The sequence below is a fragment of the Haplochromis burtoni genome, unplaced genomic scaffold (assembly GCF_018398535.1).
Source record: "Haplochromis burtoni strain Fernald_Lab_line unplaced genomic scaffold, NCSU_Asbu1 Contig_38, whole genome shotgun sequence".
Taxonomy (NCBI): domain Eukaryota; kingdom Metazoa; phylum Chordata; class Actinopteri; order Cichliformes; family Cichlidae; genus Haplochromis; species Haplochromis burtoni.
The window spans coordinates 190,427-205,537 of record NW_024582399.1 but is presented as its reverse complement, the minus strand read 5'-3'; the positions used below and the strand labels follow the sequence as shown (position 1 = coordinate 205,537).

General features: G+C 41.1%; 1 protein-coding gene across 2 annotated transcripts; it reads right to left on the bottom strand.

Moving 5' to 3' along the window:
* Nucleotides 1-898: 898 nt before the first annotated feature.
* Nucleotides 899-12,948, bottom strand: gmps (guanine monophosphate synthase). 2 transcript variants are annotated; one of them, XM_014332947.2, is made up of 16 exons: nt 12,686-12,948; nt 11,177-11,349; nt 10,916-11,030; nt 10,441-10,538; nt 10,113-10,216; nt 9,657-9,850; nt 8,855-9,020; nt 8,055-8,206; nt 7,777-7,950; nt 7,043-7,148; nt 6,785-6,900; nt 5,995-6,120; nt 5,163-5,278; nt 4,940-5,070; nt 3,123-3,295; nt 899-2,950 (listed from the first exon to the last, which is right to left on the bottom strand). In XM_014332947.2, the coding sequence occupies exons 1-16, from the start codon at nt 12,710-12,712 to the stop codon at nt 2,849-2,851; spliced, it is 2,073 nt and encodes a 690-aa protein (XP_014188433.1). In that variant the 5' UTR covers nt 12,713-12,948; the 3' UTR covers nt 899-2,848. The 2 variants fall into 2 exon arrangements, with proteins under 2 accessions (XP_014188433.1, XP_042075720.1); XM_042219786.1 differs by lacking the exons at nt 10,916-11,030; nt 11,177-11,349; nt 12,686-12,948 and adding an exon at nt 10,590-10,908 and having other exon boundaries at nt 10,441-10,557.
* Nucleotides 12,949-15,111: the final 2,163 nt, after the last annotated feature.

The following is a 15,111-nucleotide window of genomic DNA, read 5'->3' as shown; positions in this document are numbered from 1 at the left end:
GGGTTCAGGTAGCTGCATCACTCCTCTACCGCCGTGCTGAGCAGCTGATATGCTGCGTCCACTGTTCTCCATTGATCACAAAGTCCTGTGATTTGGTCCTAAGGTTTGACCTTGGAGTGAATTTTCATGGACATTCACTCTTAAGATTGTGGGATCATGTTAACACAAACCTGATGCAGCCCAGCAATAACTTTGCAGCTCTTTTGTTATAAATGAGCATGTTAACATTAAATAACCCACCTATTTACAAGACAGATCAAGAGCATCTCAAGTTGCCCTTAAGAGTAAAAAGTGCATTATTAAAAACATGACTCGAGTTTTTGCCTGCTGTCATAAGCGACAGCAGGTCTTTTGCTGTCATAAAAGACCTGCTTTTGCTTTGATTCTTTGCACCTGCAAGAATCCAAACAGGTGCTTGGATTCTTGTTTTGGTTTGGCAGGCCGGAGTAATGTCTGAAAATACAAAGGCCTTGAAATTGTCAGCAAATTATCCTTGTGCCTGAGATTTATTTAGTTAGATGATTATTATGAAAAAAACTTTTTAAAACTGCACTTTTTTTTTTTTTTTTAGCAATTTTCACTTTGTGGACCAACTGGGCCTTTTGGCAGGTCATGTTTATTAAGCCTGATTTTAGGAATAAGATGGGTTAATATAAACTGCAGACTTCCACTTTAATTTTAAAATATCAACTAGAATTTTGTTTATTACAGTATTCTGTTGACTTTTATATCTCTGTGGGTTAACAATTAGTGTTTTACTGCATTTTTATTAGAAATGTATCAGTGCTTTTTTTGGGTGTGTACCCACTAAAGGTAATTGTGTAAATTAAAAATAAATACAGAAATCTGAAAGGCAAAACAGAAATTGTTACAAATAAGACGCTTTTCATAGAAGTGGTAAGTTTCAACATTGAGATCTTTATTAAAGCTCAGTTTTCCATTGTACAAATGTCATAGTTGAAACTGCATGCAGTGGCTTGGTTTGAGGCACGTTACTAAGGAGAATGAGCATTGTTGACTAAAAACACACAAACAGAAAAATAATAATCGGATGTAGAATTGCATAACTTAATCTCATGGATATTTCAATCAAATTGAACTACAAAGTCATATGTCCATTATTAGCTATTGTTTTTTGTTTTTCTCATTTTAAATTGGAGACACGTAACATAAACACAGATGTATAAAAAGGCAGAACAGAGGGAAGGACACTGCAGTTAAGACAAGTTTGGGTTTTTTTTCTCCCCCTTTCATTTTGCATGAGGAGTACTTTGCCACTAAAGGTTAAGGGTATAAGAGGGATGAGAGGCACAAAAAAAAAAAAAAAAAAAACCAAATTCTGGAGGCATGAGCACCACCACATCCGAGTGACACTTCTGACGTGATACCACACACTTTAAAAACTCAGTTAAACCTGAGCGCCGCATTCACTGAGGTCTAAACGACTGGAGACTAGAGACTATGATACACCGAACGCTCTGACAGCACAGAACGCAGATAAACAAAAGCAGTAATGCCTTTCTGAAACACTGAACTTTAGTCAAAGATGGCAACAGAGGGCGAGGACCTTTGACACGACAAGGGTGACACGATGTACGGGGATAAAGTTTCCACTGGATGTGTGATTTGTTATGTTGATAAAGCACCCAGGCTTGAACGGGCGATCGACAACGAAATGTGCAAAAGTTTTTGCCCTCGCACAACAAGAGCAACAAAAATCATGATGAGGTGACACCAGCAACCGACACAATGTGGCTATAAACTCTACCGTAGTTATAAGTTATTAGACCTCTTGCCTTTTTCTTCTTCATAAAAAGCATACATATTGCAGCATGAGGAGAAACTGTTCTATCCTCAGAGTCCAGATCAGGTCACACCAAAAAAAACAAAAACAAACAAACCCCAAAGTAAAACAACAGAACAGGCACGTACAAAGTTATCCGTCATATTGGCCTCCTCCACAGCTGCACATTAGTCCGTATACTGAAGCTATTCTTGGGTCGACTGCTGCCCACAGAGGCGACAGCAGCAGCTCGTCAACGATGTTAGCTTCGTCAAGAGCCCACAACATTACAGATCACTACAGCAAACTACTTATGTTAAAGCAAAACAAACAATTTTTCTTTTTTTTTTATGTTGATTGGTCACATAGCTCATCTGTTCAGCTGCACTTCTGTTCACACCACCTTTGGTAGGAAGTGAAATGAACAAATCAGATAGTCTCAGGCCGAGAACATTCTCACCTACAAGAATTTAACAAAAACATCTGGAGAAAAAAAAAAGAAAAAAAAAGGGGGCTATAGATTTTTAACCCCCACCCCTTCTGTTTTCTTTTAATAACACTACCGTTTACTTGCTTTCATGTTTTATTCATCCTGAGGCACAACACCAAGTCCACTCACTGAACTTTCACAGCTTCTGGCCACCTGGAAGTAGCAATTTACCTTTTCACTGTAGCGAGGAAATACACTGTTGTACATGAAGGTTTTTAAAAAACAAAACAAAAACAGACAATATATTATCAATAACCAAGATTTATCAATGCCTATCGCCAAAAATATTAAGACCGGGGTAGAGTGGTGGGGAGAGCAGAGCAGTAGTGGCTTTGTGTGTGCGCCTGTCACAGTACAGTCTGCCTTCCGTGGGAATGTTAAAGATAAGGGAAGAGATGGGGGAGGTAGCAGAGGGAGATTAGGAGGGGATAAAGGTGGAAGGACAGAAAAGGAGAGCAGTTCACCAGCCCTCACTGATATCTATTGTGTTTGTGCACTGGGTGTGTGTGTGTGTGTGTGTGTGTGTGTGTGTGTGTGTGTGTGTGTTCTCTACACTGTGATGTCATGTTTGCATTTTATTCCCACTCTGTGGTGCCAGGTGGTTTGGAGGTCAGATCATACATGACTCTGGAGATACCTGGGATCTTCTTGATCTCATTTACCATCTTCAGCACCACCTGATGAATCAGACAAGACAAAAAAAAAAAAAAACCTCTTAAAAACACAGAAATAAAGAGAATTTAAATAATTCCTGGATCACTCATTTCCAATCCTGAAAACCAGAATTAGGAGCCATGAAGGTAAGATATGCAGAAAAATATTAGCTGTAAAGGTTTAACGATGGTATACCTCCTCTGGGATATGGTTGCCTGGCATAGCAGGGATTCCTGTCATGAAGTCGCTGGTGATGAAGGTACGAATCACCACGGAGCGCCGGCATGATGGCTGCTTTTGCAGTGGGTCACGGTCAAAGTGCAGGGGGGTGAGGATGATCGGCATCTGGCTGATCTTCCCAGAATAGCCTGAAGGGAGAAACAGATGTTAAGCATAAAATAGCCAAAGGAAACAAAAACCTGGCAGAAAAGACAGAGCATTGTTGTTGACAAACTCCGTAAATCTGCTGATCTAGGCTTGATCGTTTTGATAACACTATTAAGGTTTTTGTTTTGTTTTTTTGTTTTTTTAAGGACAAAGAATGCTTTCATAGCAACAAGCAGCAGAAATAAGGTTCCTCTGAAGGGTGGATGGGCTCTCCCTGAGCGACACAGTGAAGAGTTTGGTGATTCAGGAGACGCTGAGAGTAGAGGTGCTACTCCTACTACTCCTCCACATCAAGAAGAGCCTATTGAGGTGGTCACATCCTGTGTAAGGTGTTCCAGCTGGGAATATCCTATTCTGAGGAGGTCCCTGGAGAGATTATTTCAACTGGCTGGCCTGAGAACTACTTGACGTTTCCCCAGATAAAATGGAGGAAGCAACTGACAAGAGGGAGGTCTGGGCTTCCCTACTTGCTGCCCCCACGACCCAACTTCAGATAAGCGAAAGAAAATGGCTGGATAGTTTATTGTAATTTGTCATATTTTAATATTATGTGATGCTTTTATATATTTAGCATTGGTTTAATCCCTTAGTGCAGATGCGAACACGGTAATCATACTCTGGTTCAGACCAAAAACATCACACTGAGACCATTTGGAGGAGGTGGTCTTGGTGCAGTTCCAAACAGACTCCAGAGTGGTTTGTTCGTGTCGTGAACGTGATCTGAACCAACTACCAGCGGTGCGTTACATGTTTGAACTAAAAACTTGTAACTGTTACACCTGTTCTGTATTCTCAATGTGGGAAGGAACTATATACGTGCAAAGGTCTGTACAGGAGACCGTGAAATGAACGTAAATTCTCCGTTCTCTCACAGCATCTTCTTCCTGTTTCTACTTTTGTTGCTCCCACCCCAGACACATCTGGCCAATGAGGGAACTCAACATTCTCTCTGTGACACATTTAGGTTTGCTTGGAGTCCACTTGGAGTTTTCGCTGTGTGAAAACAACCAAACCACAGGAAAAAGCTACAAGTTTACAAACTCATCACCTCTTTCTGTCCACAGGAAACCAACTACAGCTTTGAAAACACACCCTTAGACTAGACTCTTTTTTTCCCCCCTAGCAATTACTTTCTTAGTTGCTATGAACGTCCCCAATTTGAATAATAATTTGAATTATAAAGACTAAAACTAAAGTTATTTCCTGTATATTTTATTAACACACAATGTCATTTCATTTAGTTACAGGTTTTTCTGAAAATTGGTCTTAATTCTTATATCAGTTAACTAAAATGTAAACATGCCTAGTTTAATTTTTACTTTAACAGTAGAACTACACAGCAGAGCTGATGATGGTCACATGGTATGCTGGTATGGCAGAAAGCATCACTGCAACACTGTTTTATCCTTAATGAAACATTTCTAGCCTGACAGGAGTAATCTCTTCCTGGAGAATGTGTTTCCTGTTTTAAATGAATAAATCTACCATCTCTACTACTTGTCTTGATTTGTTTTCTTCTTTGCGATAACAATGTTTGTTTGGGGTATTTTCCCCTTTTAAATCATCTTCAGTCTTAAATATTCTAAAATAGATGAGGTTTTAAACATTTGAAAGCGTGCACTTACCAGACTCTCTAAGAATAGAATGAGCTACAAAGTCAGCCTGTCTGAGCGTGCTCAGAACACCCGTGGTCAGGAAAGTTGGAGTAATGTCTGTTGGCGGCTCCTTCATATGAGACCCAAATACATACACAACTCTGGAAAAAAGAAGAGAGGCGTGAATGAATCTAAGTGTTTTGCCCGGTTGTCTACTGAGGGTGGACGAATGAAACCTGATTTTATGACTTACCTATTGATGTTATGGCACATGCGAGGGATGAGTCTGGCCAGGAACATGAGCGATTCCCAGTGTGGAGATTCTTTACTTGTGACACCGCACACATAACTGTAGGACCGGCAATCACCCTGAGACAGGAAATGTTCTTATTCTTACCATCTAGACAAAAGTCAACTTGTCATACATGTTATAAAGTATGAAAGGCATTTTGTTAAAATTTGTTTTTGTGTGACAAAACTAAAAGTTGCTAAATAACCTGTCAGCTTCCACTTTTAGAAAAGCCGCTAAAAGCTGCCAGTGTTTGCCCACAGTCTGTCCCATTTTGAGGTTGAGGGCAAATTTAAACCTCTGGCTTCAGACAGGAAGTACTAACAGACACCTACACACTGTCTGACTGCAGCGTTGTGGGTGAGGAAAGTAGTGGTGACTAATTCAACATTCTTGGCATATTTAACGGTAACTACAGGACACACCCTCCACAGACGACAGGGAGAAAGACTCTAAAACGGAGAATCTGACACTCTTTGTTTGGGTGTGTCTAGGTCCTGTGGCTGACCACTTAATTACAGTTATAACGCAGAAACAGACAAACAGCTGGCAACATATACTTTGTCAAGTTTTCACTGGACCTGAGAACACTTGGATTCTCCGCATTATCTTAATCATGACTAAAGATAAATGCATGAGATTTTTACAAAATCACATGGGAAAGATGTTCACATTAATATCCACAAATTGTCAATAAAACTTACATTTTCTTACTGACCAAAACATATGCCAGCAGTTTCTGTCCAATGTCTTTTCCTATTTCTTTAACGGTATGTAATTTGATCAGCTGTCTCACCTGGACACCAACAGTTTTGATGGGCAGCAGGAAGGCATTGAGTGAATGAAGGCTGGTGATCTGCATGAGCTTCTCCTCCTCTTCATCTGATATGCATGACTTGACTCTCTGCAGCAAGGCATGGGGCTGGAGAAGAGACGGGAATAAAAGCACCTTGTAAGTGTGGAACTGAAAAACAGCAGCCTGCAATATACAAACCACTGAATCTCTGACGATGTGACTAGTAGTTTTCAACAACACTTTATCAATTTCAAACTTCGCAAAATTTTTGCTTGCTCTTTCATCAAATGACATACCAATATCCTCTTTCACGGGAGCTTACAATATGTCCATCAGCCCTGTCAGGAGATTTTATTTAACCACAAGTGTAAATTCATGAGTATGAACTGACCTGTATCTAGCACAACATGGCTGGGAGTGAATTTGGGGGAAAAATGTATTTGTTGGAAGCCAAAATTGTAACTGAAAATAAAACTTTATCGATTGCCCAAAACAACTGAAGTGATAAAACTAGCTGAGGAGTGTTTCCAGTGATTATCAGTAAAATTAGCAGCAAGCTTCAGAGCAAACATAGAGCATACAATCTGCTGTGTTAGTTCAATCTCCTCAAAGCATGTTTGGAGGGTTGCCATCCAAGCTTATCACATCGCAACATTTGAGTTAGTGTGCGATATCTTGCAGTTATCTGTAACTTCACAAGTAAAAACAGTGACAAGACGCATTATGATAATAATACAGACAAATGATATCAGACTGCTGGGATTTTGCTGTACATCAGCATTTCCTTTACCTTTTTGACACTTGCAGAGAAGTCTGTAATGATTTTGAGAATGTTGTTTGTTTCAGCAAAATCCTTACAGATGTAAGGCTCCTCTGCACAAATCACTCTGATGGACAAACCAGGACCTAGAGAAAAAGTGGAATGACCGTCACTTTGAGCAAATGAAGGAAGTGAGTCTTTGAGTGTCTGACTCAGGAATTATATTTACACTTTTGTAAAGTTCAGTCAGAACAGTCACATTATAGGCCTGTGAGTTTATGTACTTGCCAGGGAAAGGATGCCGAGACACAATCTCTTCTGGCAGGCCAAGCTCTCTCCCCAGTGCTCTCACCTCATCTTTATGGAAATCTTTCAGCGGTTCGATTACCTTTCCCTGGAGGATTACAACAGACAAGAATCAGCAATGCACAGTGAGCGGGCTAGCGTTACGGCTAGGTGTCAAACAGCTGTGCATTCACAAGAGGCTGCATATAGCAACAAACAGCAAATAATCCATGACAATGAATACGCTAATAAGACAAAGACGCGTCAGTACTGTTGTGAGCTGGAGCGTAAGCGATGTAAATGTTTTGTGCTTCTTATTATGATTTCAACTCCAATAAAGCTCTCCTTGAACCATGCATCTACGTCAGGGGTGTCAAACTCAAATACACAGTGGGCCAAAATTCAAAACTGGAACAAAGTCGCGGGCTAACATTAATATTTATTGGAGAAAAAAAAAAAAATCTTCATCCAGATATAAGAATGAATCTTTTCTTATGGACTCAAATAGGTTTTGCTGGAAAACTGAATATGGAACAAGCAAAGCTTAATACTAAACAATATATATATTAGCTGTATAATACCAGTAGGCCAGCTCTAATAGTAATTTGGTATGGCTTCGCGGGCCAAATGTAATTAGGCTGCGGGCCAGAGTTTGACACCTATGATCTACGTCATTGCAAATAATATGGCTATAAACTGAAGTAGCTAGCTAAGAAGGTTAGGGAAATTTGATTTACCTCATCTCTGAGTTTGCGGATGAGCTCAGTGTCGTTGTGGTGTGTTTTGATGACCTCTGCTTTACCACTGGCGAGGTGAGAGGCGCTCTCAATAAGATCAGGCCTCAAGGTACCCTGTGCCAGGAAAACCTCTTCTGGTTTCAGATTCATCTCTCCAATCACTTCATTTGCCACCTGTGATGTAGGACAATTCATACAGTACGGTGGCAGAGAAAAGAACTTAAATGTCACCATCAATAAATAACACTTTCCAATAAAGTACTCAAACTTATCCTCACTTTGACAAATGTGTCTCCAATAATTTTCCTTTTCTCCTCAGGGTTGGTGGTCATATTCAGTGTTTTACTGATGCGTTTCCGCGGCGTCCTGTCCTCCTCAGAGATGGGAAGAGTTGTTGTTCCATTATAGAAGGTGTGCGCTGCATTTACCACTGAAGGAAGACGAACCACAGGGTTAACAGCAAAACAAAAACTCAGTCCCAACTTTACTTTCACTCTCAGGTATAAGCTTGTGGTTTTCTTACTCAACTACAAAGCTGAATAGGATAAAACTGGTGTGGTGGAGGAGGGTGACCAAAATAATAAAGCAACACGGAGAAAGGGATCTGGCTTTGGCAGATAATGTTTTCCCAGAATGCACCTGTGTTTACTGATGTAAGCGGTTTTCAGACAGGTCACAACGATGGCACCATGGTTGTCTGAAAATTATTACTTGCAGTGGCTTATGCTGTGCAGCCAAGGTTTGTCACTCCAGTGAGCAAAGAAGGTCAAAGTTTAACCATCTTTTAACTTTGTAACCGCTGTACACTGTAATGAATATCTGTGCATCTGTGCAGCCGTTCAGCCAGCAGCAGGTACAGAAGACTGCTGGCCTTTTTTTAATAAACAAATATGCGCTTTAGTCACAACATTTTGGAAAGGGTAACTCCATAAAGTGAAAACTATTCAAAATAAGAACCTGAAGGTATTAAAAGAGTGCAATTAATTCAGAAAAAAAATAAAAATAACGTGTGATAAAATTGAATTTCAAATAAATACCTCATGTACACGCTTAAGAACTGCAGAATTTGGATCCCTACCTTTGAGTTTGATTCCCAGCTTGGTCAGGGCCTCCTCCACGCTCTGACTTTCTCTCTTCCTCATGAAGCCGTTGTCGATGTGAACTGCTATCACCTGGTCCTGGTTCAGAGCTTTGTTCAGGAGGGCTGTGCAGACTGTTGAGTCTACTCCACCACTCAGCAGCACCTGCGAGTATCATCAGAAAGAAACAGTGTCTCAGAGATAAAGCTGAGCAAAGATTAAATCTGATTCTTCACCACCTGGCCCCAATTTTCACAACTCAGAGTACCCACTAATTATCTGCAAATGTGTGGCTTATATTTATTTAGGCTTCTTGTTTTATTAGTCATACACACATCTGGTGTTTCATCTGTTGGCAGGCTGTTAAATATTAAGCCTAAGAAAGAGAAGATTAAACCTGCTCCTGGAAATGATCCAAAATGCTGTACTCGCTGCAGGAACACGCTACAGCAGAATGAGAGTATTGTCACAGATATTACCAACTATCCCACACACTGTACAGTATAATATCAGTACTTTAAGCCCATTTTCCACACTCAATTATCGCCTTCACCCTCCCCTGAGATGAAACCCAGTTTGAAGCCACTCTGGGAGTGGGCTACCTTCTTTTCAGATGCAACTGGGTTTAATTTGAGAGTTTAATTGGTTCTACTTAACTTCCCACCATTGCTACTGTCATTGCCTCCTGAGCGACTACCACACTTCACTGTCAGCTTTTTAGCTTCAGCCTTTTAGTTAAATCATCTCCCACAGTAAATATTCAGTAGTTTTGGTCTCCCCCCCCCCCCAATCATCACTCACCAGCACTTTCGACTTGTCTACTTTTTCTCTGATCTCACTGATGCAGGACTGTTGGCGGCTCTGAACGGTGAAGTTACTCGTGCAGCCCGCAATCTCAAACACGAAGTTACGCAACATCTCCATGCCTCGCTCCGTCAGGTCGACCTCAGGATGAAACTGCGTCCCATACAGCTTTTTCTGCTCGTTGGCGATCCCTAAAGAGAAAACAGAGATGTTTTAAGGGGCTCATTTAGTAAGCTTTAAGAAAAAAACAAGAGTTTAGATGTCGGGGAAAAGCACTTTTACCCAGAACACAAATTAGCATCATCTTCAAAGGCTATGTGAGATGTAAATATATATGATACAGCCTCAGGCTTACTTAACATAAAGTCCAAATAAAGCTGCTTTTGTAGTTTACCATAATATACTTGTGAATTATATTCAACAGGATTGATGCATTTTTTGTGTCCTGCTCACCAGCAATGATGTTCCCTGATTGGGCCACCACTTTAAAGCCATCTGCCACTTTATCCACACTGTCTCCATGGGTCAGCAAGACTACTTCTTCCTTCTGAAGGCCTCTGATAGGTTTAACACACACACACGATTCATTAAATCTGCTATGCATGTTACTGTTTTCAGCACTTTGTTTATATAAGGGAAATAAAGACTACACCCTCTATCTTAGACTCTTCATTATTTGTGTAATAGCCCCTTTACATCAGCATGAAAACAACTATGTATGTGGTCTGTACGTAGAACATAACAAAACACTACATATCCAAGTTACAAGAAATTACAATACCTAAAAAGGGAGCAAGTGTTGTCTAGTCCAATGCTGAAGACTCCATCCTCCCTTACACTCTTTTTGTGTACCGTTCCTCCAAAAACTTTATTCATCATCTGCAACACACACACACACACACACACACACACACACACACACACACACACCAGAGGTAAGTAATGGAAACAGATATGCTACAGGGAGTGTAAAACTGCCTGCAATGTAAAGAAATGTACTTGTTACTTTTTTGTCTCACTGGGAAAAGAGAGTAAGTATTACTCTTCTCTTCCACCAGTGTAAAAGTACTCTTGAAGAAGGTGGTGAAGTCCCAGCTGGTGTGGGAGAGCTGAGGAGCTGGTTCAAGCAGAGTGACAGTAACGTGTTGCTACTTAGAGGCAATCTGTGTAAAAAATGTTTTCTTGACAAGAGCCTTGTGGAAGTAGACTTGGTTTTCTTAAGAATACAATCACAGTTTATTTTATTGTGTGCATACCTGCATCCCATAGCAAATCCCAAGGACGGGCTTTCCTATAGTGAATATGGCAGGGTCAAACCAGGGGGCATCTTCTGCATACACAGACGCTGGACCTCCTGAAATAATTATTGCCCTGAGGCATGAAACACAAAGAAAACAATCATGTAAAACTGCATTATAAAGCACTTCAAAGCTTCTACATTGACACAGTAGTGTGATTAAACATGATGACAGGCATGAAATAAAACATCTCAAGTAGAGATGCGTTTATGTGCTCACCTGAAGCCCTGTTCTCTGATAGCAAAGGCCGGGGTCTCTAAAGGGAGGATTTCAGAGCGTACGCACAGCTCTCGGACTCTTCGGTCAATCACCTTCCCGTACTGCGCCCCGGCATCGAGGATCACCACCGCCCCTTCACATGACCCATTCTGCTCTGCGCTGCTGATCTCCAGCTGTGGACACACATTTAGAAAGATTAGTGAAGATTTGCATGTGAGGTGACTAGCTTTCTAGTGGTCTAACAGCAGAAGGTAACTCAATTCCTTCTTGAGTTTACTCTCCTCCAGTGCTGTGACTCAATAAAGCCTAACATAATTGTTGCCATGTGAGCTGAAACAGAGATGGACAGCAATTTTGTGAAATGTGCTGCAACCATTCAGCCCATCACATGAATCTCACAAGTTAGACATTATCAAGACTGAGATCTCAGTATTTGAAGCAGTTCAAACTCTGATCCTCAGCACTCATCTATATGCAAATGTTATTTATTTAAACGCATGCATGCCCTGTGGGAAGTGTGCCATCCAGTCTACAGTGAATTAAATTCAGTAAATTTTTCTTTATAAACAGCCGAAGTGGGTACACATTAGACAAACATTATCCCACGTGGTCAGTGGGAAACTTCCGCCGTAAATGTTTCTGAAAACAACTTGCTGGGTACCCCCCTCACCTCCAATTTTAACCTTTAAAGCACAACCGGTAATAACATGGGCTGAAGAAGAGTAATCACGAGAGAAAAAACACTATGGTTCCAGTGCAAACTTCACCATATCAGCTGATAAGGCAGCTGTAAGCCGCTGCAATTGTTAGACAGGTAAACCACAAGTTGGCTCACACACTAGCTTCGTGACGATGTTAGCAAACTGACAGTTAACGAACGTTAGCACGAAGAGTGTGACAGCTACCGCTTGAGGTAAATTAGTTCAGCACAAGCACAATTTCCGGTTACTTAAAGAACACGGAAGCTATCGTAAAACAACATTCTTGCTCTGCGGTGCTGTCACTACGAACTGTGAGCGCCCGGCCACGGCTAGCTAACAGTTTATCAGTGTAGCGAGCTAGCGCACCGCTGGAATAAACAGTAGTAACGAGCGTTAGCCTGTTAGCAGTGCTGTGAGTAGCTGCTAGGTTAGCGGAGCTATGCTAAAACCCACGCGGTGCTTGGAGCTGAAGTATCTTGGGGGTTGGGGGGTCCACCATAAGAGAAGGGCAACCCCGTTTACTGGGAAAATTAGTGAAACCTTTTTTTCACGGTTTAACATCAATTAGTTATTACGTCCGGCTTGTTAGCAGCTATGAGCAACATGTTAATGTAACACTGCAACAGGCACACACTGCTCCTCCTCAGCAGCACTGTTGATAACGTTGCATGCTCTCTTAACTTTCCCCCCCGAGGTACACAGAGGCCGAAATTAACCGGGGGGGGACTACAGCACTAACCCGGGTCCTAGCACTAAGTCACCAGGGCTACCTTATACTGGAGCCCCGGGTATCTCCCGCTCAACTGACCTTGCTGTCTCCGTTGCACAGAGCCATGGATGACTGCCGTGTTGTGGAATGAGCTCTCCCCTTCGCCTCGCTGTCCCAGGTCTCACAGAGAGAGGGCTGCTGGTTAGCTCCTGGCTCAGCACGCCGACTACTGTTGGAAAAGCAGATTGGGCTGTTGGTTTGAAGATGTCACAGTCTCTCCTCTGACCGGGAAATAACTTTCATAGTGGGAACAGGCTAAGTAAATATGTAGCGCGAATATGTCATGGGTGGAGCGAAAAGTTAAATAACCAGAGTAAGGGAGAAGGGCCCCCGTGGGGGCTGGGCATCTAGCTAAATTTCGTTCCTCAGCCTATCATTACTATATGTTTGTTTGGGGACTTAAAATGAGTCTATCAGTCAAAACAGACAAAAGTGTGACTTTCAGGAATAGTTATATAGTATATGCTGAAATATAAGGTAGCTCCAGTGATAATACCTCAGTCTCTGTCAGGCAGGAGCATCAAATATGTGAGAGGAACTCGCTGTACTTTAACACATCTACTGTACTAGATGTTCCAGGTGTGGGTGACATTAAACTGTTCCCATGTATTTTTCAGGCAGCTTAAAGAAGAAACTAAGAGTTACATTCACTCATTCAGTTTCCATTCATATCGCCAATAATAATGTTGCAGTGGCCACAGTTTCTATACTTATAGATTATTGCATACTTCAAAGACCAGCACCCACCCAGGCCCAACTTGCTTGCAGAAATTGCTGCCATGTAGCCATCTCTCCGTCCCCGGTTTGGATTCTCAGTCATTTGGCAACAAGAAGAAGCAATGAATGCTTCAAGGTTGCCACACTTTAAAGTATTATTTCTGGAGGCTTGATGAAAAAAGAAAAAGCCAGCTCTTGGAGATCACAAGGTCAGTCACGTGTTAAGTGAAAAACGAAATAGCCATTAAATATCCCTGAGAAGGGGAGTTGGACTATTTTAAGGTGCGTGAATCTGAGAATTACTACAGTATATTCAGATGTGCTGATTTTAGCACCATCCAGTGGAAAATGTGATGAACAACATAACGTGACCAGGGGAAATACCAATCAAAGATTTGTTGTAATGTGTTGTAATGTGTCCTTTAAGGCCAGTCAGATGATATAAACCAACCAATAAGGTAACCACTGTAGCAGTCCTCATGTGACATAAAGTAATCTGCTCAAATAATCCTAATCATTGGTATGGTTTGAATAATTCACCCCAGCATATAGTGTAAAAGCAGGCTCAAGATCCCTGTCTGCAGGTTTTTGGTGATTCATATATAGTTTGATACAAGAGCCCTCTACATGACATAATTTGTGCACATTGATAGTCAAACTTTATGGGGTTACAATAGAGTAATTCAGACATATCATAGCTGCTGGCAGTGTGGAGCCCCAGAGCAGTTCAGTGTAGATTTACACCGACACAGACATTCTCACATGAGTGCAACTGCAGCTTCACAGTCTCCATCACATGCTGATATTCTCAAATATGCCCGTGTGTGTTGTCACATGCCATCTGTGAGGATAAGCGGCTTCACATGCACTCATGGCAACCACAAGGCCAAGCATGCTGTCATTCATTTTCTCTAAATTAAATGTGGGGTAATGCGTTTGTCATGACCCTCGCCAAAAGACCCTTTGATCGAGGAGAAAACATCAGTATGAGCCCTGTTTAAAACCCGTGGGGTGGTTGAAGAGTTTTCGATCCGTATCTTCTTCATTTTGATTTTACAGTATCGCTATCATGTGCTTTCATCTGGATTCTCAAAGTTCAGGAGTAGCTCAACTCACCCTACAGTCTAAAAGATGAATGAGAAGAAGCGTGATTGTAGTAACAGGCTTTCAATAATGATGCATGAATAAAATTTCGTAATTGGTTAACATAATCCAGGGCTGCCATGCAGCATACAATAATACAGCAGCTTAATTAATATGCATTATGGATCATTACATTCATTGTTAGGCAAACTGCTAATTACTGCACACTGAAAGAGGTTGAACTGCAGCAACACTATCCTAATGCTGCATGTGGAAAAGTCATCCAAACCACTGTGTATGATTAGAATCACAACACTGTGGAAAAACTGTGATTCAATTAAGTTTATTGCACAAAGCACCCACCCATGTTCAAATTTTGTTTTTGGTTTGTTGGTGATTTGTTTAAACCAAATTTTCACTCTTACAAGTTTACAGCCAAAAGAGATTCAGGTAGAGACGAAATATTAAATTAAAATAAGATGGGATTAAAATGAGATATGCTTTATCCAAAAAGTATTTATTGTTTATAGTCTCGGTAGTTTACTACTACTACACACACACACACACACACACACACACAAAAGAGAAAAAACAGGGTTTGTCTGTAAACTGTGACTAAAAACAAAACAAATCCAAAAAACAAACCACAAACACACACACACACA